A 24,985-nucleotide genomic window follows, 5' to 3' on the forward strand; every position below is an offset into this window, starting at 1 on the left:
TCTGTGAATATAATTATGTGCCCTAGAGTTTCAGTTCAATTAGGCGGCAGCTGAAAGGCTGGTGACCTTTTTGTGCTCGGCGCTCAAGCCTGACCTTCCAATGTAACCGGACCACAGAAGCTGAACCAGTCCAGCATTACCTGATCCACAGCTGTAGTGACACGACAAAACACTGCTGCACACCTGCTCGGGTGTCACAGGTGCTCAGGTGAGCCAGAGCGACCGAGCGATAGAGAGGGAGAGAGCGAGCGAGAGAAAGAGAGAGACAAACACACTAGATGGTTATAAATGAATCATTGTAAATATACTGATTATTATTATTAATTATTACAGTTTTATCCTAAAGTGTTGAATATTAAATGTACAGTTTACGCCCCATTCACACGGGGCTTCAGCGTCAAAGCTTGACAAGGGGCGTGTCAGAAGTTTGGGCTGACGCAATCATCATAGCAGCGTCAGCCAATGAAATTAGTCAGCAATAGGCAACTGTCTGAGCTGGTGCATTTGCATACAGCGATCTGATTGGCTGACGCTTCCGTCGGCGCTTGAAAAGTTGAGCTAGTTCCAACTTCTGCAGCGAGCAACGCCTCTGAAGCAGCACCAACGGATCCACAATGCAATTCGGCAACGCCTGACGTCACCCATTCAGTGAATGCGAAGTGTTGAAGTGTTAGTTTTTTATGTATATGCTGCTGTATATACAGTGAAGCCTGAAATTATTCATAGACTTAACTTTTTGTTCAAGTAAAAAAAAAAGCTGAGAATTATAAATATTTTTTCACAATCTTGCCTCTTATACTTCGTCTTATTATCATTTAGGAGAAGTCTGTGTCATTTCTGGCTAAAGAAAATCAGAATTTGCCAGGGGTATGAATACATTTGGGCTTGACTGTATGTATTATATAATCACTATATTATTTTATTCATTGTTTATGTAATGCGAAATGCTTTGGCAATACTTAGTTACATTACATAACATATAATCATGCCAATAAAGCTCATTAGTATTCGAAAGAGACAGAAAGTTGGGTATTTTACTATATTTTTATTCATTTTAAGTCTCTTCTTTCTTTATCTTTTAAATAACCTAGTCTAATGAAGTCTGATTAATAATATTAGACTTTTTTTCTCATTGTGTATGTATTTATGTATCATTTAATCACTATATTATTTTATTCATTGTTAATGTAATCTGCAATACTTTGACAATACTTATATTATACTTTATTAAAGTTGTGTATTTTATATTAATTTTCTTCTCTTTCATTATCTTTTTAATAACCTTATTAGACTTTTTCTTATTGTCTATGTATTTAGGTGGTTCATTCCGCTGTGGCGACCCCTGATTAATAAAAGAGACTAAGCCGAAAAGAAAATGAATGAATGAAATGTACGGTTGAAGTCAGAATTATTGGCCCCCCTATGATTTTTTTTATATTTCCCAAATGCTGTTTAACAGAGCAAGGACATTTCTACTATTATTATTCATTTTCTTCTCTTTCATTATCTTTGTAATAACCACATTAGACTTTTTTTCCTATTGTCTATGTATTTATAAAACTTCATGCAAGTAAACATGTTTTAAATAATCACTATATTATTTGTTCATTGTTTATATAAAATGCTATGCTTTGGCAACACTTGTATTGGTATCACTTTATTTTGATGGTCTCTTTAATGCATTTTGTTGTCAAAACAAACCATATTAGACTTTTCTTGATGTGTATTTATTCATGAAACATCTAATTGATTCTTTATGCATGTATATATAAATTATTTAATCACTATATTATTGTATTCATTGTTTATGTAATTTACAAAGCTTTTGCGATTCTTATATAATATATATTGTCATGCCAATGAAGCTCATTTAAATTTGAAACTTGAGAATGACCGAGAGAGAGAGAGAGAGAGAGAGAGAGAGAGAGAGAGAGAGAGAGAGAGAGAGAGAGAGAGAGAGAGAGAGAGAGAGAGAGAAAGAGAGAGAGGGGAATAAGATATGAAGTTGCTCAGAAAGTCACTTCTCCAGCTCTCCATTCAGTCACCTTCAAATTAGCCCCTTCATTTCTCCATTCCCTCCCAGGCTAATTTCACAGCCAGTTACTTGCATTTGGGGTCATTTCATTCTTCATTCAGCTGACGAGGATTAATCAGACAGAGGGCCTTGGATTCTCCATCTTAAGTGGATCTCTGTCGCTGCGGCCTCATTTATCCGGGATGGAGTGCAGATGAGAGGAGGCATGGATTTGTCCCAGACCGCAGGAGAGACGGAGCAGCCCGTTTCTGAAGGAGGAAGCGCAGAGAAGGTGAGACAGCGGAACGAGCTGTATTTCATGTCAAGACTGTTTGCTGGTGGCCTTGAGCTTTTCAGACACTGATAAATTATATCAAGGATGACCTGCTGGGTCTGTCGCGACATATGGCATATATCTTGGTCAGTGTTACTTTTAAAAGTTACAAAGTTACTTTTATAAGTAATATATTACAATCTTAAACAGGCCTGTGGCCAGCCTGGTGAAATTGGTGGTTCTTTTTTTCTCAAAGTTTTTCTTTTTTTGCAGTTATTCACTTAATATTCTTTTTAACTATGAGGTTTAAATACTGCATTGTAGTGATATTTTAAGCACTGTTTTTAGCTGGACTTGTCGGATGTTCATCATAACCACACTTTTCAAGAATCAAAAATATTTCCTAAGTATTTAAAATAAAGAATCATTAAAAGGAACGTATTTATATATATATTTTTTAAACTACAAATTTATCACAATATATATTATTAGGGAAAAAGGAATCTGTTAAGGCTTTAAATTAAAAACTGCCTATTTTTAATTTAATTTAATTTAAAGTAAATTCTCATTTATTAGGCAAATAACAAACTGGCCAGCACATTTAACCGTCCATACTCTTTTATGGAACAGAATTCTACTTTAAGACAAAAAAAACAAAAAAAAAAAACAAAGTTGTACCATTGCAGTTTGTACCTTTAAGGACATGATTTGTACCATGGGAAACCAAAATGTACCTTTGGCTTTTGAAAACCAGCAGATACAATATTGTACCTTTGTCAAAGGCACAAATCTGATCTATGAAGGTCACTAGAGTGACAAGACACTTTGTACCTTAGTATCAAATGTGTTCCTTCAAGAACTGTTTAAAGGCATTTTGCTGTATCCAAAATGTGTCAATTTATTTTCAGTCCATATAAAACATCAAATACAAAATTAAACAATGTTTTTAAAAAAGGTTCCATTTACAATAAAGAATAAAAATTATTTTAACATAAATTAAAAGATCAATTTTCTAAACATTTTTCAACACTTTACACAAAAATGTTACAGAAATACATTCTCACACACTCCAAGAAATAAAGGTACACAAGCTGTCCCTGGGGTGGTACTTTTCAAAAGGTACACATTTGTACCTAAAAGGTCCATATTAATTCCTCAAGGGTACATATTAGTATCTAAAAAGTACCAAAGTGTTCTTCCTAAAATTTGTAGGTACTAATATATACTTTTGAGGTACCAATATGAACCCTTCAAGTACAAATGTGAACCTTTTGAAAAGGTACCACCCCAGTGACAGCTCGGGTACCTTTATTTCTGAGTGCATGTAGAATATAAAACATATATTTTCTCCAATTGTCACACAATACCTGTGATCACTTAGAAGTTCATTTAATTTACTCAATTTTAAAATAGAAATAGAATTATGCTAAAGCATTGTAATGAGGTATGCACAATGTTTGATCAGTTTTACAATACTGAATGTCTGCATGAACACTTTGCATATGCAGGACTTTTGCCAGCTCACATAGTGGAAAGCAAACGTCGAAAGGTGTGGATATCAATAATGAAACTGTATTAATCAGAAAACGCTTAGCAAATATTTATAAAAATGCCTTAAATGTTTAGTTTAATAGCTATAGTTTTGTTTTACCAGTTGTTTTGTATTATAGAACGTAATTAATGTTTGAGTTTCTTGAAGCATATCCTTTCAATGATGATTCATGTCTTAATATGAAAATTATTCATAAAACCCCTTTGCCTTTCAGTAATATTTACTTTCATAAGTATTGTAATAACGACTTTTGTACCTTTTTATGAGAATAATTGTGTACTCTCATTTCAATTGTAGCATAAAAGGTACAGAACAGTATCATAAGAGATCTTTCCTGTACCATTTTGGGTACAACTTTTATAGAGGTACAAAACTGCTCAATAAGGAATATTGTTTGTACCACCATGTACCTTTTTTCTGAGAGTGTAAGAACACTAACAAAACATGCAATTCCCCACTGTTTATAACGTTACCTCAGTCCAAAAATAAGTATATGCTTATAACGTTCTTAAAGTTTATGTAATAAATAGTTGTATGTATAGTTTGCAGATTCTCCCAGTGTTGGCGTAGGTTTTCCCCAGGTGCTCAGGTTTCCCCCACAGTTCAAAAGACATGCACTATAGGTGAATTGAATAAACTAAATTGGTCACAGTGTTTGAGATGTTGCTCAGTACTGGGTTGCAACTAGGGCTTCAGCTGAATAAAACATAAGCCGGAATAGTTGGTGGTTCATTTCACCGTGGCAGCTTCTGAAATAGAGACTAAGCCGAAGGAAAATTAATGAATGGATTACAATAAGTCAAATTAGAATACATGGGGCAGTGAGATTTACAGCAGTCTACATTTGAAGTGGAAAAAAGTTTTTCCAAAACAGACAATAACAGTTTTTGAATAGTTCTTGAGTAACTTTGATAACAGCTGAAAATCCACTTCAAATGTGGACTACTGTTCTCTGTATCTGTTCCTCCTAGACTTTTCATCATGCATGGGATCGGTTTGTCACAACAAGCTGCGTGTGTGACTGAGATTAACCAACTCGGGTAACAGGTCGTCAGAGAATTACCGTCTAACATTACTCTAACTTGTTTAGGGCTGTTTGGGCGCAGGTATTTTTACAGATGTAATGTTCAGCTGGATGTTTATGAGGTGATAACGAGGTGATAAATAGTGCTGCTTTCATACATAGTGAAAATGTTGCTCTGTGATGTCACTGCTCTTGACCTGGCAAACAGAATAGCGGATGGACAGTCACCTCTGGTCAGGATAAAAGAAAATGATCACCTGACAGGAAAAGTGGCACACATACAGTGCATGCGGAAAATCTTCAGTGTTCCCACATTATTTTATATGTTACAGCCTTATTCAAAAATGAATTAAATTAATTAATTTCCTCAATTGGAGTTCACCTGTGGTAAATTCAGTTGGTTGGACATGATTTGAAAAGGCATACATTCACCTGTCTATATAAGGTCCCAGGGTTGACAGTGCATGTCAAAGCACAAACCAAGCATGAAGACAAAGGAATTGCCTGTAGACCTCAGAGACAAGATTGTCTCGAGGCACAAGACTGAGGAAGGTTACAGAAACATTTCTGCTGCTCTGAAAGATCCAGTGAGCACAGTGGCCTCCATCATCCGTAAGTGGAAGATGTTTAAAACCACCAGGACTCTTCCTAGAGCTGGCCGGCAATTTAAGCTGAGTGATCGGGGGAGAAGAATATAAACGGTTGACTGGTCAAATTTATATTAATTTATTATTTAATAAAAATAATTGACGTGTCTATTTTGTGTGTGACACATTAAAAATTGCATTTTAAAATAAATAGTCTTACCCTATATATTTTTTACTTAAATGACAAATTTATATTGCAAAACAAAAACACTGACTAAATCCTTTTTAAAAACCAGCATATGCTGTTTGTCTTGATATCCTTTTTCTTCTTACGTCAAATAAAAATAGCAGGCTACCTCAAATCAATGCTATATGGAAAATTTTCATTTAATCAACGGAAAACCCACCTCTGCTTTCATCTGATTGAAGAATGAAATAAACGTAACTGACGTAACACGCTTTTTCTGCTCAGACTTTTTTCAACAGCGAGCACATAGCTTGCAACGGCAAAAACGCAAGGCACGAAGGGTGCCGTAAAACGCTTGCGGCTGTTAGCAAACCATTCAAAAGATGCCCCTTTCAACAGATAAAATCTGTTTGCTGTGATCTGCCCCTTATGCAGCCAGACTTTTAAAAAATATGTATAATAATATTTTTTTATTGTTTAAGTGACATGATTAATCTGGTAAAAACACATCCTTTTGGTTAACGGTTATTATCATCCCTAGTCAGGATAGAGGAAGAGATGAATACAGCAATGTACAGAGACATCCTGAATGAAAACCTGCTTCAGAGTGCTCTTGACCTCAGACTGGGGCGACGGTTCATCTTCCAGCAGGACAATGACCCCAAGCACACTGCCAAAATATCAAGGAGTGGCTTACAAACAACTCTGTGAATGTCTTTAAGTGGCCCAGCCAGAGGCCAGACTTAATCCTATTGAACATCTCTGGAGAGATCTGAAAATGCCTGTACATCATCACTTCCCATCCAATCTGATAAAGCTTAAGAGGTACAGCAAAGAGAAATGGGCTAAAATTTCCAAAGACAGGTGTGCCAAGCTTGTGGCATCATATTCAAAAAGACTTGCCGCTGTAATTGCTGCCAAAGGTGCATCAACAAAGTATTTAGTAAAGGCTGTGAATACTTCTGTACATGTGATTTTTCAGGTTTTTTTATTTTTAATAAATTTGCAACAATTTCTAAAAATATTTTTCATATTGACATTATAGGGTATTGTGTGCAGGATTAGAGGAAATACATGAGTTTAATCCATTTAGGAATAAGGCTCTAACATAAAACAATATGGAAAAAGTGAAGCGCTATGAATACTTCCTGGAAGCACTGTATACGAGCAAGATTGTGAATTTTAACCAGTAATATTTTTGATTAACATTTGTTTTTTAGTAGAGTGGGCATAGTTCCCCACTTTAATAATCTAATATATCTGACAAATCAAACCCCTGATTCAGCTAATTTGTTTTATATTTCATTTTATTTTGGCACATTCTTTGCGGCATGCTCATGCAGTCACAGCATAGCCAGCTATAAATGTTGGTATAGGAAATGATAGTTAACTTCAAAATGTTCACTAAAAAACTTGAAAATGTTATCACTTTGTATTGACAAAATATTTTCTGTAACAGAATTTATTAAAAAATAATAGCTTCATTCTTATAATAAAATTTATTAGATTTAATTACAGCCAGTTTCAATTAATTTCAATGCAAAAAAAGTCCAAAAAACTAAAAATTAATTTAGTTTTTTGGTGACTCTCCTTAGGAACTGGCAGAGGACAGCACTGAATCTGGCCCTCTTGAGCTGGTCTCTGTCACAGAAGAGGATCTGCCTGTATGCGAGACACCGAGCACCTTCAATCTCAGTGCCTTTGGCAGTCAAAACAGCCTCTTCTACGACCCGGACTCACAGGACCCTCATGTGCCCATAGATCTGCCCAATGAGGCGTCTGCTCCACTGCCTGTGTATAAAATCTACAATATTCAGATCCCACCAAGCCCAGGTGTGCCCGTCATTAAAGTCCAGCCCTTCCTGGATGGTAAGCTTCTTTAGTGTGACACTATTGTCTGAGTAAAATTAGGACAGAGATGTTGAGGTGTTAAATGTGCATATTCATCAGCCAATAATCTCATCATTAGTACTTAAAGGGATAATTACATAAAAGTGAAAGTCCTACCAGCATTTGCTCAACCTCAACCTTGTATATTGAGTACAATATTCTGAAGAATGTTGAACATTGGTAGCCATTGAAATCAATCATCATCATCATTTTCATCTGCGCAGTCTTAGGAGAGAACCCTAGACTTCCCTCTTCCCAGACACTTCCTCCAGCTCCTCCGAGGGGATCCCGAGGCATTCCCAGGCCAGCCAAGAGACATAGTCCCTCCAGCGTGTCTTTGGTCTTCCCCGAGGCTTCCTCTTATTGGGAAATGCTTGGAACACCTCCCTAGGTAGGCGTCCTGGAGGCATCCCAAACAGATGCCCGAGCCACCTCAGCTGTCTTCTCTCGATGTGGAGGAACAGCGACTCTACTCCGAGCTCCTCCCGGGTGTCAGAGCTCCTCACCATATCTATAAGAGTGTGCCCTGCCACCCAACGAAGAAAACTTATTTCAGCCACTTGTTTCCAGGATCTTGTTCTTTCGGTCATGACCCAAAGCTCATGACCATAGGTGAAAGTAGGAACGTAGATTGACCAGTAAATCGAGAGCTTTTTCTTTTGGCTCACCTCCTTTGCCACAACGGACCGGTACACCGACCGTATTACTGCTGCCGCTGCACTGATCTGCCTGTCAATCGCACGCTCCATCCTTCCCTCACTCGTGAACAAACTCCAGGATACTTGAACTCGTCCAGTTGGAGTAAGAACTTTCCTCCAACCTGGAGATGACAAACCACCTTTTTCCAGGGGAGCACCATGGCCTCAGACTTGGAGGTGCTGAATCTCATCCCAGCCACGTCACTCTCGGCAACAAACCGCCCCAGTGCATGCTGAAGATCATCTGTTATTCGCAGACGATGTCGTTCTGTTGGCTTCTTTGAACCATTGACATCAATGGTATTTGTTTTTCCTACCATGGATACAGGAGGCTACTGATTTTCAACATTCTTCAAAATATCTTGTAATGTAATGTGTATTTGTAAAGTGCCTTTAATGTGTATGGTCATACACCCAAAGTGATTCACATGATGGGGGAGGGGTCTCTCCACACCACCACCAGTCTGCAGCATCCACTTGGATGATGCGACGGTAGCCACAGGACACTGACGCTAGTGCTCTCGCTACATACTAGCTATTGGTATAGATCAGGGGTCTCAAACTCAATTTACCTGGGGGCCGCAGGAGGCAAAGTCTGGGTGAGGCTGGGCTGCATAAGGGATTTCACAAAAAAAAGTCCTCAAATGTCATTATTAACAGTTTTAATTATTTCTTCTGAACATGAAGTGTTCTGAACATTAATAGAACATTGAGTGAAGATTATGAACAGTTCTTCTGAACATGGCATCTTTTGCCTACTCCTTACTGCCAGAGACTTGACAGCGCTTCTTCTCACAAATCTGAACCACATTTGGCTTTAGAGCGGAAGCAGTTGAGACCCTCAGTATGGCTTGCGGGAACTCACTCAAAACTTCCATTCCCTCACCTCACCTAAAAAAAAAGGCGTATATATGTATAAATAAAACACCCCCACCCCACTCCAGTCACATCAGTCTGTACCAGTCTGTATCTACCTATAATATATATAAGATGCAGGCTGTAGCTAGATAGGTGGCAGGCTGCAGATAGGTAGCTAAGTGGCAGGCAGGGGTGGGAACAGCTTACCTTGGTTCTGGCCGGCGCGAGTTCCCTCCTAACACTTCCCGCCCGTCACAGTGTCTAACAAAGGAGCGGGGTGCGTGGTGACGTCACCGGCATCCCCGCCCCTTTGTTTACACGGCGGGCGGGGAATGCCAGTGACCGCTGTGTATGGATAGAATCAGCGGAGCGGGGAGCGCTCTCTCTCCCCGCTCCGCGGATTCTGTCAGTGTACAGCGGTCGGCGCGGGCCACAAAATATTGCACTGAGGGCCGCAAATGGCCCGCGGGCCGCGAGTTTGAGACCCCTGGTATAGACAGTGATGATAAAAACAATTTAGAGGATGGGAATGATTGGGAGGCCATGATGGGAATTTTTTTTTCTTTGGAGTCATGGGATTTTTAATGCCCTTTAATGAGTCAGGACCTCTGTGTAAGGTCTCATCCGAAAGATGGTGCTCACTGACAGTATAGTGTTCCCCTTATTTTACCCCTGCTGGCCTCACTAACACCACTTCCAACAGCAACCTAGTTTCCCCATGTGGTCTCCCATTTATGTACTGGCCAGGCTCAGCCCTGCTCAGCTTACGCAAGTAACTGGTCTTGGGCTGCAGGGTGATATGGCTGTGGCAGATCTTATTTTCATTCAACACCACCAAAAACTAAATTCATAAAGATCTGAAACCTCTTCAGAGTACATTTTTTATTTCTGGGAGAACTAGCCCTTAAATCATTTTTACTTTCACTATCAAAGCTTAATATTAGTGAACATGCTTATATTGATATGAAAGATTTGTTAAAAACCGCATAAAACGTTTGCTAATGAAGCCCTGTTTTCATCAAATGAGTGAAAGAGAACAGAATCGTCACTTCCTGATAAGCTGGTGCCAAAAATCCCCCCAAAAAATGGAGTTTGCTGCGATTGAGGAAGCTACGTAGGGCCTTTTTTGTATATAATAAATTACTTGAAGGCAGCACAGTGCCTCACAGCAAGAAGGTCGCTGGTTCAAGTCCTGGCTGGGCAAGTTGGCATTTCTGTGTGGAGTTTGCATGTTCTCCCAATGTTGGCGTGGGTTTCTTCAGGGTTTACCCACAATCCAAAGACATGCGGTATAGGTGAATTGGGTAAGCTAAATTGTCCGTATGTGTGTGAATGAGAATGAATGTATGTTTCCCAGTGATGGGTTGCAGCTGGAAGGGCATCCGCTGTGTAAAACATGCTGGATAACTTGGCGGTTAATTCCACTGTGGCGACCATACCTGCCAACATTACGATCATAAAATCCAGGTGATATTTTTTCGAGGGTGCGCGTGAGGTAGAGTGTCGGGGAAGGTGCATGCTAACTGAAGAGCGCGGAGCCAGTATGAAGATGGCAAGTTGAGTTTGGTATGGGGATGGGGACTGTCCCAAAAAGCTCTGGGGGGGGGGGGGGGGGGGGGGGGGGATAGGGGAAGATGGAATTCCGGGAGTTTTCCGGGAGACAGAACAATGCAGGTGATGGGTCTGAAATACAGGAGACTTCCGGGAAAAACAGGAGTGTTGGCAGGTAAGGTGGCGACCCCAGATTAACAAAGCACCTAAACCAAAGAGAAAATGACTGGATGAATAAATTAATTACTTGCGCCTCACAAGAGCCAATGGAGGCACGATGGTTTTTGGAGGCCAGGCCCACATTTTTTGGGAGAATGAAGAATAGAAGGTAGCAATACTGAACCGCTTTGATTACTGACTTTGGCTGAGGAATTTCAGAATGACCATAACAACATTTCAGATGTTTTACAATGTGGTCAGTCTGCTGGTTTGATCCCATCCCATTGTGCTCTTTTTTTATCATAACATGATTTTTTTTTTTTTTACATCATGACTTTGATGCGCATTCCAATCTGTAAATGTGTTTCTATTGTAGTTGATGAGCATTTCTTTCTTATAGGATAAATCTTTTTATTTGAGCGCATTTTCAAAACTTGTGAGCATCTTGGCCATTTCTATTAAGCATTTTGTTAAGCGCAGTTCCAAAATGTGCATAAAATAGGTGGATGGAGACATAGCTACTGTCCACAGCCATTACTGCAAAGTAAGCTTTCCTGGTCTGTCACTTTGTCTACATAAAAGTTGGTTTTCAAGGCTGATTACGCTGGGGTTAGAGGACAGATACTTGAGGTGTTAGATGTGAGCTAATCAGTCTTGCTCCACTGACAGCTCTGGCCTTTAGCAGACTCACTTTATTCTTTCTCTCTCTCGTTTCAGGAGAGGATCTGTCAAACCTGAAATCCTTGTGTTGGCCGTATGTGTCTCGGAGACTGCTGACTTTGCTCATTGTCTTGGTCTTGTTAATAGTCTTGATTCTGACTCTAGGAATAGGTTTGGGAGGTGAGTTTCTTATAGTTTTATGACCAAAGGTTCCTTTGAGGGTTGCAAGGACAATGCTGGGAAAATATACAATATGTGATGGTGTTGAGTATCACGATAACAATACAACTGTTTTTAATATTGATAAAAACCTGTTATAAAGTATATATGCAAAGAGTTTTACAGTATATTGGGGTATTTTGGGGGAAACTTTTACATCACTACATTTCAAATTATAATACCACACTTCTTATTAAACCACGTTTCATTACAACTTGATGTCCATCATGATTTGAACTGAAGAAATGATGAGCTGCTCTGAGGTGGATCAGCAGTGTCCGATTCAGGAACGAGTGGATTGTTCTGGGTTAACCTGATAACCATGCCCAAATCACACTGAATTATTAACTTGTGAATGAAACTGATCGAGTTACACTTGTTCTCAGGCCAGTGATTCATAGAATCTGATCAGAGCGAGTCTTCAGTTAATGATTCATTGATTCAAATGATTTGGTTAGAGTGAGTCTCCATTTAACGATTCACAGATTCAAATGATTTGGTTAGATTGAGTCTCCACTTAACAATTCACTGATTCAAATTATTTGGTCAGAGCGAGTCTTTATTTAATGATTCATTGATTTAAATGATTTAGTTAGAGTGAGTCTTTATTTTAACAATTCTCTGATTATTTAAATGATTTGGTCAGATTGAATCTCCATTTAACGATTCACTGATTCAAAATGTTTTGGTAAGAGTGATTCTCTATTTAAAGATTCACTGATTCAAATGATTGGGTCAGAGTGAATCTCCATTTAACGAATCCCTGATTCAAATGGTTTGGCTAGAGTAAGTCTCCATTTAATGATTCACAGATTCAAAGGATTTGGTCAGAGTGAGTCTCCAGTTGAAAATTCACTGATTCAAGTGATTCGGTTAGACTTAGAGCATGTTCCTAGTTTCAAACAATTATAGTTTGACTCAAAATGAGTCAAGAACTAAATATTCTCTAAGCTTGAATGCCTGCAACTGATGAAAGATTTCTGAGAATAGGGTTAGGTATAGTGTACCTGAAACAATGAAACAATTACAATTCAATTGAAAGTTCCCACAAAGACAGGAACCTGAATCAGTGTGTGTGATTTCCTCCAGTGGGCCTGAGGAGCTGCTCAGGGAAGTTTCACTGTGTGTCGTCAGTTCGGTGTATCAGCAGAAATGCTGTGTGTGATGGAGTACAGGACTGTAGAGATGGAGAAGATGAACTCAACTGCGGTGGGTGAAGACTGTTCATCTCTTTCTGAGATTAAAATCAACATGAAATCTCCTGAGTGATGCATGTTATTCCAATAGATATATATACACAGTACACAGTAAAAGTCAAAATTATTAGCCCTCCTTCGATTTTTTTCGTTCCTTTTTCAAATATTATCCAAATGATGTTTAACAGAGCAAGGAAATTTTCACAGTAATTTTATAATATTTGTTCTTCTACGGAAAGTCTACTTTTAAAATTCTATTTTATTTAATAATAAAAAAAACATTTTAAGATCAATATTATTAGCACTATTAAGCTAGTAATATATTATATATATTATTATTTTTGTTTCTTCGATTGTCTACAGAACAAACAACTGTTATACAATCACTTCCCCAATTACACTAACTTGTCCTATTAACATAGTTAAGCCTTTAAAGTACTTTAAGCTGAATACTAGAAAAGTACAGAGGGGCTAATAATTCTGACTTCAACTGTTTATATGTTTATATTTAATTCATATGCAGATCATTAAAACTGACTGAAGGTGAAGTGTGTACGATAACTCAGTGTTCATTCGTGTTTCAGTGCGAGTGAGTGGCAGACACTCAGTGCTGCAGGTCTTCGGCAGGGGCTTATGGAGGACTGTGTGCTCTGAGGGCTGGGATTCCCAACTGAGCACTTTAGCCTGCAGACAACTGGGATACAGCAGGTACAAACTATTACAAATGTTCTACAATCCATTTAGAGGATGTTTCTAGTAATTTGTGATTTACTTGATTAAGAGTAAGGCTTTTAAGAAACTCAATTTTTATCTAAATAAAAGATTTCTGAGCCTGTCATAACTTAATATATAGCCAATACATACAGCAACATTAAGCTTTTTAAAGTTTCCATTTTTGAGATTTTTTTCATTAGTTTTTATTTAACCTTTCCAGTTGTAGGAATCATAAATATATTACTTTTTTAAAAGCCAGCAGACCCTTTATTCTTCTTATTATTATTCTAAAAAAGTAAATCAATAAAATTTACATTTTAACAACTTTCTTCATCAGCGTTCATGAACATAAATATAGCCTCAATTACACAATGCAAAAACCAGTGAATATATAGGACTGAATAAGGATTAAGAATGAGGGGCGAACAAATTACTCCGTTTCAAATCAGTAAAATGTTTCAGTTTTGGCACAAATGTACAAGAATAAATACATAAAATAAGAGAGTATATTTAATTATAGAGCAATTCCAGCGTTATGGATGTGGCATTTGCAGTAAAAACTCAAAACATAAAATTCCCAGAGAAAGCATATGTTAACTTTATATTTAAACATCTGTTTATATTTTCCAAAACTGCAGAAAAAATATCAATCTGTAAAAAACTTTTATATTTTAAATGAGGAAAATAATCATGTGTTATGGATTTGACTAAAAAAGTTAAGAGTTTGCAGTATACAATATACTTTGTAGAAATTCTGTGAATTAAACTGCACAACCCAAAAGAAACAATGCTTATCAAAAGGATAAGAGTTGTCTCTCTATAGAACAAAACGACTTATTTTATATTACTTGAGATTTTTTACATTTATGAGGAAAAATCTTTGTTATTGGTGTGACATCTCTTTGTTATGGATGTGACAGATGTGAAATTGGCACTTGTGTGATTTTGGTAAATGTAATATAATTGTTTGAAAACATTAACAGAGACATTTGTGAGTATTTTTAAAGCACTGTAAAATACTTGCTTGCACAAAAAAAACGCAGAAAGGGTTTTGCTATTTTGGCAAAAACCTAATTATTTTTTTATGGCAAGTTTGACATTTGCATGGAATTGCTCAATAATCTTTAGAGATGCTCCGATCGATTGGCCAAAGATCAGTATTGGCTGATAATCAATCACCTTTGATGACTCAATTGGTACTCACTGATCTAATGAACCAATCACAAGTGTTTGTGTAAGTCTGAGATGATCAAACTATTTGAATGACCTTGCATGCAAGTAGACCTTTTTTACAGAAACGAACTGAACGAACGTCTGAGTTTTTGACAATATTGCAAATTCACTAAAACCTGGCCGGAAATAATACATAAATAAAACAATCATAATGATTTTTAACATGAATATTTAATAATATAACTTGAAACATACTTATTGCAATAAACAGTAAAGATCATTTTTCTTTTTAGTAAAGATTTATAGGGCTGCATTTTTGTGATTGAGACATGTTGAACACTTCTTTCATCATTTGCAATGTTTCCAAATTGCATCGTTTGTCATTTTTCTTATTATTGGCATTTTTACCATGGCATATATACACCTAAATGGCTATAAGAGACACGTTTAAGGGATTATATGCAGCATCCTTAATTTAACCTCTTAGGTAAAGAGAGATCTGTACTTAAGTATCATACTTAAAGGGAAAACACACTTTATACATTATAAAGCTTCAAGAATTAGAATCAGTACTCACTATCGGCCGATCACCATGACAAGGAATCGGTACTCGGTAATGGCTGTAAAAATCCTGATCTGAGCATCCCTAATAATCTTAATTTTCAGATATTTACACTTAGTAAAATACTAATAATTAACTAACAAATTAATTAGCTTTTTTTTGCATGACTTCATCTATTGCAATTGTTTCAGAGTTCTGCTAATTGCAGTAGCTGTCGTCAATGTCTGCGTAATCACAACCTTGGTCAGCAATTATTCATCTTTGTTAAATAACAGCCATCATTATCATCCCCCACATCTGCTATTTAAGGAAAATTCATTTCCAAGGGCAAAGTAGGGATTTCCCAGACAGAAATATGGGGAAACTGCCCTTGTGTGTGTGTGTGTGTGTGTGTTTTCTTACACTGTGTGGGTGTCTATGAATAATAATGTGCCTCTGTTCCCGGTGGCCTTATTATACCTGCATAGTTAATCCAATTAAAATCAGTCTGCCATTAAATGAAAGAAAGAAAAAAACAATCCTTGGAAACACCGTTTCACCTTAACTAGGTCAAGATGTTACATTTAATAACATCTGCCGTCTTTCAGTTTTAGAGGTCTACAGATTTTGTTTAGCATCTTGACACTGGAATTTAGCATTTAAAAACAATGATTGATTACAGTACTTCAGGTCATGTCTCCTTAATAACCAATCTTTATGTCTGAAGTCAATCGCTTTAAGCTTATGAAAACAAAGAAGAGAGAAAAATAGAGATTTGTCTCTTAAAATTTGATATGAATATAAAAGTACTTCATGTAGTTTTAATATGACAGCAATTGTTTTATACCTGTACAATTCTGATTAACCACTGAATTCATAATGGATTTAAAGCTATTTTCCAATTACACTTTGTATGAAAAATAACTGGTTATACTACAAACAAAACAAACGATTGTTGTATTTTACCATTCATTTGATGAAGAACCTTATAATTGACATTTATTATAATATATTCTTGTACAAGCAAGCAAACAAGTTCAAAAGTACTGTAATAACCGCCAGAAACACTCGCGGTTTTAATAATATAGCCATAACCATGGTTTGAATTACTACACTACAGTTTAACCATGGTATTTATAGTAAAATTATGATTATACAAATAACAATCTACCATAAAACATAGTTACTGCACTTGAACTATAATAAAACCATGGTTATTTTCCATGAGGGATCGTTTGTTAGGTGTTGAAGTGTCACCAGCTGATGATTGACTAAAAGCTAACACGGTGTGTTCTTGTTTACCTGTCTTTGACTGAAGTTACGTGAGCTCTGCCGCCATTCCCATCTCCTCCATTGAAGAAGTCTTCCAGCACAATCTAGTCGCTGTTAAAATCAACCAAACACACCTTCATGACACCTTCAGGATCCAGAACTATTCATATGCTAGGTAAACCTTTTTTATACGCTTATATAACGCGCCAAAACAACAAACAGTGTGAACATTTTCTTTTCACGAGCCATTCAAAAAATGGCGCATATTTTAATCAAAGCAAGCCTTTTTTTTCGTCATTTATGAGTGAAATGTATGGAAGGCGATTGGGGCCAAATTTATTAAAGTGATCGTTACTTGAAAACTAAACTTATGTTACGATCTACTTACCCTTCATTTGTTCCAAACCTGTATGAGTAGTTTTTTTTCTGATGAAGACAAAAGAAGATATTTAGAAAAATGCTGGTTGCTGGGACCCATATGACTTCCATATGCCCCTTTCACAAAGGGATGCTGGTAAATATACGGAAAATTTCCAGAACGTCTTTACCGGTAAATTAAAAAAAAAAAAAGAGTGCTGTTCACACAGGCAAGGACGTTACAGATTTTTTTTTCCGGTAAAGACCATTCACACATCCATTCCAAAATACCGGTAAATTCCAAGCTTGTGTATGTAAACATTTGACTTCATTACAACCTCTTTGGATGGATAAGTATTGTGAACAACTTTGATGAAAACATATAGAGAAACACTTTCACATGTCGAGATGTACATGATATGTGTGTGCTGGCACTCACCAGCTCCTTTACGCGCACACGCCTCAGAGCTTGAAGTTAAACAAACAACGACTTATCATGGGCATTTTATCAATATTTTTTACACAGTTGGTATTAAGAAGGAACATAGAAATGTTATCTGACAAACATCTAGCAGCTAAATGTGTGTGTAAATATAGTCACAGGCTTTATTTGAAAATGTGTACGTAAAATAAATAGCACACAGATCAAAATTATATGCTAAAACAGTGTTTGTACATGACATTTATAGTGGTTGCACTTTAGAAACAAATGAGCATTTCACACACACTTTTCCCCAAGTCAAAATCAGGCCTGAGGAGGATCAGTCAAGGCCAAAGGCTGTCAAGTAAGATCAGTCCAGTGACTGATGCAGTGCATGACAGATTGTTCAATACAATTTGAAGTGTCTCCATTGACATACTGACATTGAGAAGTGTCTCGGGTAACTGAAACGCAGTCAGAATCGAGACATCTTATACCTTCTGATGAATTTCTGAAAGAAAATTCTGTACAAAAAGAAAAGAGATATCTAGATTCCACATGGAAATAAGATGAGAAGAAGACAGCCCGTTGAATAGTTTATTTGATTTGTCAATACAATGGTGAAAAGGATCACTACAGTGTCTGTAGTTCAGAAAAAGAAACAAACAAACAAACAAGACGTTTCATTAAAAATGTATCTTCTGTCTTTCCAGAAACACCCACTGCAATTCTGGCTTAGTGACTGCTGTCAAATGTATAGGTGAGTGTATATTGATATTGTCGTTTTTTTGACAAAACCAACATGCTGAATTTATATTTAAACGTCTTCTGAGAGCAAATTTCTAAACGTATCTCCTTCTAGATCTTTAAAGCTACAGTCACCAAATTTGGCCCAGAGCTTCAGGCTGATCCGTAGTTTAATTCTATGTCTTTTCTAACTGATCAGAACCACCATTTATGTAAAACCAATCTGAATCTAAAAAGAGGAGATATTTTTAAGGGGTCAAATTTTTTTTTCAAACAATTAACATGAACTAGAACCACAAAACCAGTCATAAGTGTCAATTTTTGGAAATTAAGATTTATACATCACATGACAGTGAAATAATTAAGCTTTGCATTGATGTATGCTTTGTTAGGATAAGACAAATGTGGATAATCTGAAATCGGAGGCTTTAAAAATTGAAAATCGCCATTAAAGTTCAAATGAAGTTTACAATAGGATAGTTACAAAATATCTGAATGGAAAATATCCTTTACCCAGTATTCTAATGATTTTTGACGTAAAAGACAAAAAAAAGAGAAGAAATCTTGACTAAATATTTGTATTTTCGATTTTATAATCCAGCGTCACAGACCTTTGTCTATCTATTTAGTGTAACTAGCAAAACCTAGCGACTACATCATCTCGTAAAATTAAAAACATACTACCAATATGCTAATTGACGCTAGAAATATATTTACTGATACTGAATTAATACTGCTAAAAATGGTGACGTGGTGGCACAGTGGGTAGCGCTCTCACCTCACAGTAAGAAGGTCGTTGATTCGAGCCTCAGCTGGGTCAGTTGGCATTTCTGTGTGGAGTTTGCATGTTCTCCCTGTGTTCACGTGGGTTTCCTCGGGGTGCTCTAGTTTCCCCCACAAGTCTAAAGACATGCGGTACAGGTGAATTGGGTAGGCTAAATTGAGGATGTATGGGTGTTTCCCAGTGATGGGTTGCAGCTGGAAGGTCATCCGCTGTGTAAAACATTAGCTGGATAAGTTGGCAGTTCATTCCACTGTCGACCCCAGATTAATAAAGGGACTAAGCTGAAAAGAAAATGAATGAATGCTAAAAATATGCTAAAATGCTAAAAACATGTTAAATCACGCTAGCAACATTCTAATTCTTGCTGTCTTGTCCTGCCAACAAAGTTATGCTCACATAAAATTTAAAACAACAAATATAGTCTCTAATTGACTGTACTGAAAGATAAGATGGCGGCATTGAAGTTTATCACTCAGATCTTGTGTGTGCGTTGTTGTGTAGCGTGTGGCTACAGGTCGGCAATAAGCAGTCGTATTGTAGGAGGGAATGTGTCGAAGTCTGGCCAGGTCCCATGGCAAGTCAGCCTTCATTACCAGAACCAGTATCTCTGTGGAGGATCCATCATCAGTGAGAGCTGGATACTCACTGCTGCACACTGTGTGTTCGGGTGAGTATGAGCCACTGCTGGACTGCTTTATACTACTAGCTTAGACTTTTATGCTAACCCGATGATAGTCTAAAACTGGTGTTACTCTGGTCCTAAGATGGTCCAATATGGTTTATGGTGGTCTGGTACTGGTACAGGCTAGTTTATATTGCTTTTTTTTAGACTGTAATTCACTGTTTTATCTAGCTTTTATGCTAGTCAGGGTTTGATACATATTGGTTTATACAGATTTTGTGCTATTCAATACTGGTCTGTGATGGTCTGGTACTGGTCCAGATTGAAAAATACTGGTTCTTTGCAGGTCCAGACTGGTTTGTAATGATCTGGTACAGGTCCAGATTGATTAATTCAGGTTCTGTGGTTGGTTTGTGATAATCCGATACTCGTCCAGATTGGTAAATACTGGTTTGTGATGGTCTTGTACTGGTCCACATTGGTTAATACTGGTCCTGTGGTGGTACAGATTGGATTGTTATGGTCTGTTACGGTTCCAGATTGGTTAATACTGTCTCTCTGGTGGTCAGGACTGGTTAAAACAGGTTCTGTGGAGGTCCAGACTGGTTTGCGATGGTCTGGTACTGGTCCATATTGAAAAATACTGGTTCTGTGCATGTCCAGACTGGTTTGTAATGGTCTTGTACTGGTCCACATTGGTTAATACTGGTTCTGTGGTGGTACAGATTGGATTGTTATGGTCTGTTACGGTTCCAGATTGGTTAATACTGGTTCTGTGGTGGTCAGAACTGGTTAAAACTGGTTCTTTGGAGGTCCAGACTAGTTTGCGATGGTCTGGTACTGGTCCATATTAAAAAAATACTGGTTCTGTGCAGGTCCAGACTGGTTTGTAATGGTCTTGTACTGGTCCACATTGGTTAATACTGTTTCTGTGGTGGTTCAGATTGGTTTGTTATGGTCTGTTACAGTTCCATATTGGTTAATACTAGTTCTGTGGTGGTCCAGACTGGTTTGTGATGGTCTGGTACTGGTCCAAATTGAAAAATGCTGGTTGTGTGCAGGTCCAGACTGGTTTGTGACAGTTTGGTACTTCTCCAGATTGGTTAATACTGGTTCTGGGGTGGTCTAGGCTGTTTTTTTCCTGTCCAGACTAGTCTAAACTAGTTAATGGTGCTGATCTGGACTATTTTAACCTGATGTTGTACCAGTCTAAACTGGCTCATTGTAGTTTCTGTTGATCCAGACTCATTAATTCCAGTCTGGTTTAGGCTGATATGATTCTAGTCCAGCAAACTATATATACTGGCTCTGAGTTATGCTGCAGTCTAGTCTCACTGCTTACATGTGCATATATTTTTGTCCAAAGATTCGCGCAGCCAGTATTATGGGATGTGTATGCTGGGTTGATAAACCTGCCGCTGAGTAAAGCTGAAGCTCATTCTGTGGAGAAAATCATCTACCATGCCAACTTCAGGTCAAAAAGCTTCAGCTACGACATAGCGCTGATAAAGCTTGCACTACCTCTGACTCTCAATGGTTAGTATCTGCTTTTTTTTACTTAACTTGAATAACAGACCAGATTTAAAAGAGTTTATCTCCTTTTTCTCTGTTCCCAGATCAAATAGCCCCCATCTGTTTGCCTAATTACGGTGAGAGTTTTAAGAATGGACAGATGTGTCTGATCTCAGGCTGGGGAGCCACAGTGGACAGTGGTGAGTGTGGTTCCAACTTTTAAGGGCACTTAAAAGATATAAACTCTAATGCTTCTGGTAAAGACTTTTAGCAGTTCTGTAGACATTAGAAGGACTCTGTTATGTAATTTCTGATTGCACGTGTGTTGCAGGAGAGACTAGTCTTTCTCTACATGTCGCTCAGGTCCCTTTACTGTCCAACAAAGAATGCAGGAAACTGGGTTTGACAAACTGGAACGTCTGCACAGAATTTTTAAGGGGTGTTGGAACATGTCAGGTACTGCATTTGCGTATCATCACAATAATTTATACTGACAAAAAATGGATCATTCTAAATGATTTACTTCAGCATGTCGCATCTAAAAGAACTAAGTTATTACAACTGCAATACAATGCTGGAAAAAAAATTGTTTAGTAGTAACAAGTTATTTTTACCCCACAGTCTAAAGACATGTGCAATAGGTGCATTGGGTGAACAAAGTTGGCTGTAGTGTACGAGTGTGTGTGTGTGAATGTGAAAGTGTATCTGTGTTTTCCAGTACTGGGTTGCGGCTGGAAGGCCATCCGCTGCGTAAAACATATAGTAGCGGTTCATTCCGCTGTGGCAACCCCTGATAAATAAGGGACTAAGCTGAAGGAAAATGAAAAGAATACTATAGCAATTATTGAAGCAAAGTGTGTTTGCCCTAGAGGTTAAGCTGTGGTCTTGTGTGTGTAGGGGGACAGTGGAGGGCCGCTGGCCTGTCAGGGGTCCGCGTGGACACTGGTCGGGACAGGCAGCTGGGATGAAAACTGTGGAAAAGTAAACAAACCAGGAATTTACACTAGCATAAGTGAAGCTCTTACATGGATTCAAGAGCAAATGGAGGTAAAATATATATTTACTGAAATTACTTTTGTGGAATTGAGTTGAGATAAACTGTATTTATTTATTAATAGTTTGATATTTTAATAAAGATAATAATAACAAAGAACAGCTTGATTTTGTTATTTAAATTTTTTTTTGGAAACTAAGGGTATTCATTTCAGTGACAAATTCTTATTAAAAGATCAGACAATATTATTATTTTAGGCATTGTTTTTTTTAAGTGTTTTTACAAAAAAATCAATAATAATAATATTGCTATTATTTTAACTTATAACATTAGAACAAATGTAAACATCGCAATAGAAAAAATGTGAACATCGCAAATAAAAATATTTTATTTATTATTTATTAAATATTCTATATTTTAAGTCAAAAATGCTTATTATTATTATTATTATTATAGAAGATCTTGTACAAATATTCAAACTGGGAAAACATAATTAGTAATAAAAGTTTATTTATTCCAAATCTATTTTAGGCTGTACAGATCTGGCAAACGTAAACCACACTCTGCTAATAATCTGACTTAGTACCTGATCAAACATTCATGGCTAACTAGTCACTGGGTGTGAGCAAAGGAGATCTGAGAGTTCAATTACATTACCAAGTGGCAGCTGAACTTTATTCTGATTGGTCGGTTAGTGTATTTCATTAACTCTGCTTTCCAGCTGTCTTTGTTGATCATTGGTAAGTGTGTTTGTGCTGATGAATAACTGAATATCCCCTCAGGGTCCCTTTGACCTTTGAAACGTATTTTAATTTGTGTTTTTCTGAACACTGGAGTCATCTAGTGGCAAACTCCATGTTCTGCTTGAGCTTTACAATCTAGGTTCTCAGTTCAGGTTTACACTGATGTTACATTATAGACCATTTCAATGTGGCCATGTCAATGGCCCATGAACATTTACTGCTTACTGTCAAACTATTTTATAACTGTAACAAGAGGCAATTCAATCATTACTTAATGTTGAAACAGCTATCATAACAAGATTTATTAATATGTGGACCTATTTGGATTCTCGGAAGCTATAGACATTAAAAATGTAAAACAGGAAATATGTTGGGATCATTGTTTTTGTTTACATCCTTCAAAATGTTGGCTTTTCAATGTCGGAGATGTTTGCAGCATTGTAATAACTTGAATTTTATTCATTTATTTTATTTTACTCAGAAAGAAGAGAATCAGCTACAGTGAGCATCTCAACAAGGTGGACAAGCTGCAATTAAAACTCTATGCACATTTTCATACACATCTGGAATATTTATATATAAGACAGATTAATATAAACAGGTATATTTATATAATAAATTCCCTTTACATCTAGAGTTTTTTGTAATTGAGTTAACATGTAAGATGCTCTTGACTGTTCTTATTTATGAATGTTATCGATTGTACATTAATTATTTGTCCAATCATTTTTCATTTATCTATGCATATATTTTTGTATGTCAAGCCAAATGTAAACACTCCTAATGTGATGCATTTATCCTCCTGATTAAATCTCTATTTTGCTCCTCCAAAAGTTGTTTCCTGGCCTCCAGTGGTTTATTTTTGTATTTAAAATACAAAACAATGAAAGCACTGGCAAACCAGTACCTCTCTCATGGTGGCCCACTGAATGGGACCTGGATGGGAGACCACATGGGAAAGCTAGATTGCTGCAGGATGGGGTTAGTGAGACCAGCAGGGGGCACTCAACATGTGGTCTGTGTGGGTCCTATCGCCCCATTATATGGAAGGGGACTCTATGCTGCTCAGTGAGTGCCGTCTTTCAGATTAGATGTTGAAACCAAGATCCTGACTCTCTGTGGTCATTAAAAATTTCAGGATGTTCTTTGGAAAAAAAAAAGTGGGGGTTTAATCCCGACATCCTGGGCAAATTCTGACTTAACCATCCCTATATCATAATTGGCTTCATCACACTGTCTCCTCTCCACCAATCAGCTAGTGTGTGGTCAGGCACAATACGGCTGCTGTCATGTCATCCAGGTGGATGGTGCACACTGGAGGTGGATGAGGAGATTCCCTCCAAATATGTGCAAAGTACTTTTAGTGTCAAGAAATTGGCTACATACAGTTGAAGTCAGAATTCTTAACCTCCCTTTGAATTTTTTTTCTTTTTTAAATATTTCTCAAATTATGTTTAACAGAGCAAGGAAATTTTCACAGTATGTCTGATAATATAATAATAAAGTCTTATTTGTTTTATTTCGGCTAGAATAAAAGCAATTTTAATTTAAAAAAAAAAACATTTTAAGGTTAAAATTATTAGCCTCTTAAAGCTATATATTTTTTTCGATAGTCTACAGAACAAACCATCATTATACAATAACTTGCCTAATTACCCTAACCTGCCTAGTTTAAACTAATTAAGCCTGTAAATGTCACTTTAAGCCACAGGTGTCAAACTCAGTTCCAAAAGGGCCGCAGCTCTGCACAGTTTAGTTCCAACCCTAATTAAACACACCTGATCAAACTAATTGAGTCCTTCAGGCTTGTTTGAAACCTACAGGTAAGTGTGTTGGAGCTGGGTTGAAACTAAACTGTGCAGGGCTTCGGCCCTCCAGGGATTGAGTTTGACACCCCTGCTTTAAGCTGTATAGAAGTGTCTTGAAAAATATCTAGTCAAATATTATTTACTGTCATCATGACAAAGATAATATAAATCAGTTATTAGAATTGAGTTATTAAAACTATTTTTGTTTAGAAATGTGCTGAAAAAAAATCTGCTCTCTGTTAAACAGAAATAAACCAAAATATATTGATCAAATTTAAACTTAAAAAAGTAAAATTTTACCCCGTCAAAGTATTTATTTGTTAATGCGTCAGATATGGCAAAGGTTACACTAAAATACTCTGTGGGCCCTCACGGCCATTTTACAGGAAACGCACACACACAAACAAATACAAGATCACACACGATGA

The 24,985-nt window shown here is 37.2% G+C and overlaps 2 protein-coding genes across 3 annotated transcripts in view; one reads left to right on the top strand and one right to left on the bottom strand.

Annotated features, from left to right (window-relative positions):
- The window catches only part of pdxkb (pyridoxal (pyridoxine, vitamin B6) kinase b), a 67,576-nt gene extending 50,733 nt beyond the window's left edge, over nt 1-16,843 (bottom strand). The window contains exons 1-2 of one of the 2 annotated variants that reach the window (XM_073947703.1): nt 16,600-16,843; nt 2,109-2,283 (exon numbers count right to left, since the gene is read on the bottom strand). In XM_073947703.1, coding sequence (XP_073803804.1) covers nt 2,109-2,132 — 24 coding nt within the window. In that variant the 5' untranslated portion in view covers nt 2,133-2,283; nt 16,600-16,843. Of the gene's footprint in view, nt 1-2,045; nt 2,284-16,599 lie in introns of both variants that reach the window. The other variant, XM_073947709.1, reaches the window with a different exon arrangement.
- On the top strand, nt 1,910-23,580 carry tmprss3b (transmembrane serine protease 3b). Its single transcript, XM_005171014.6, has 13 exons — nt 1,910-2,306; nt 7,234-7,507; nt 11,512-11,634; nt 12,763-12,882; nt 13,454-13,577; nt 16,616-16,744; nt 18,061-18,107; nt 19,380-19,545; nt 20,867-21,036; nt 21,117-21,212; nt 21,344-21,468; nt 21,910-22,059; nt 23,231-23,580. Exons 1-13 carry the CDS (start codon nt 2,229-2,231, stop codon nt 23,252-23,254), a joined length of 1,626 nt encoding a protein of 541 aa, XP_005171071.2. The 5' UTR covers nt 1,910-2,228; the 3' UTR covers nt 23,255-23,580.
- The last annotated feature ends 1,405 nt before the right edge of the window (nt 23,581-24,985 follow it).

This window comes from Danio rerio, chromosome 1 (genome assembly GCF_049306965.1).
Source record: "Danio rerio strain Tuebingen ecotype United States chromosome 1, GRCz12tu, whole genome shotgun sequence".
Lineage (NCBI taxonomy): Eukaryota > Metazoa > Chordata > Actinopteri > Cypriniformes > Danionidae > Danio > Danio rerio.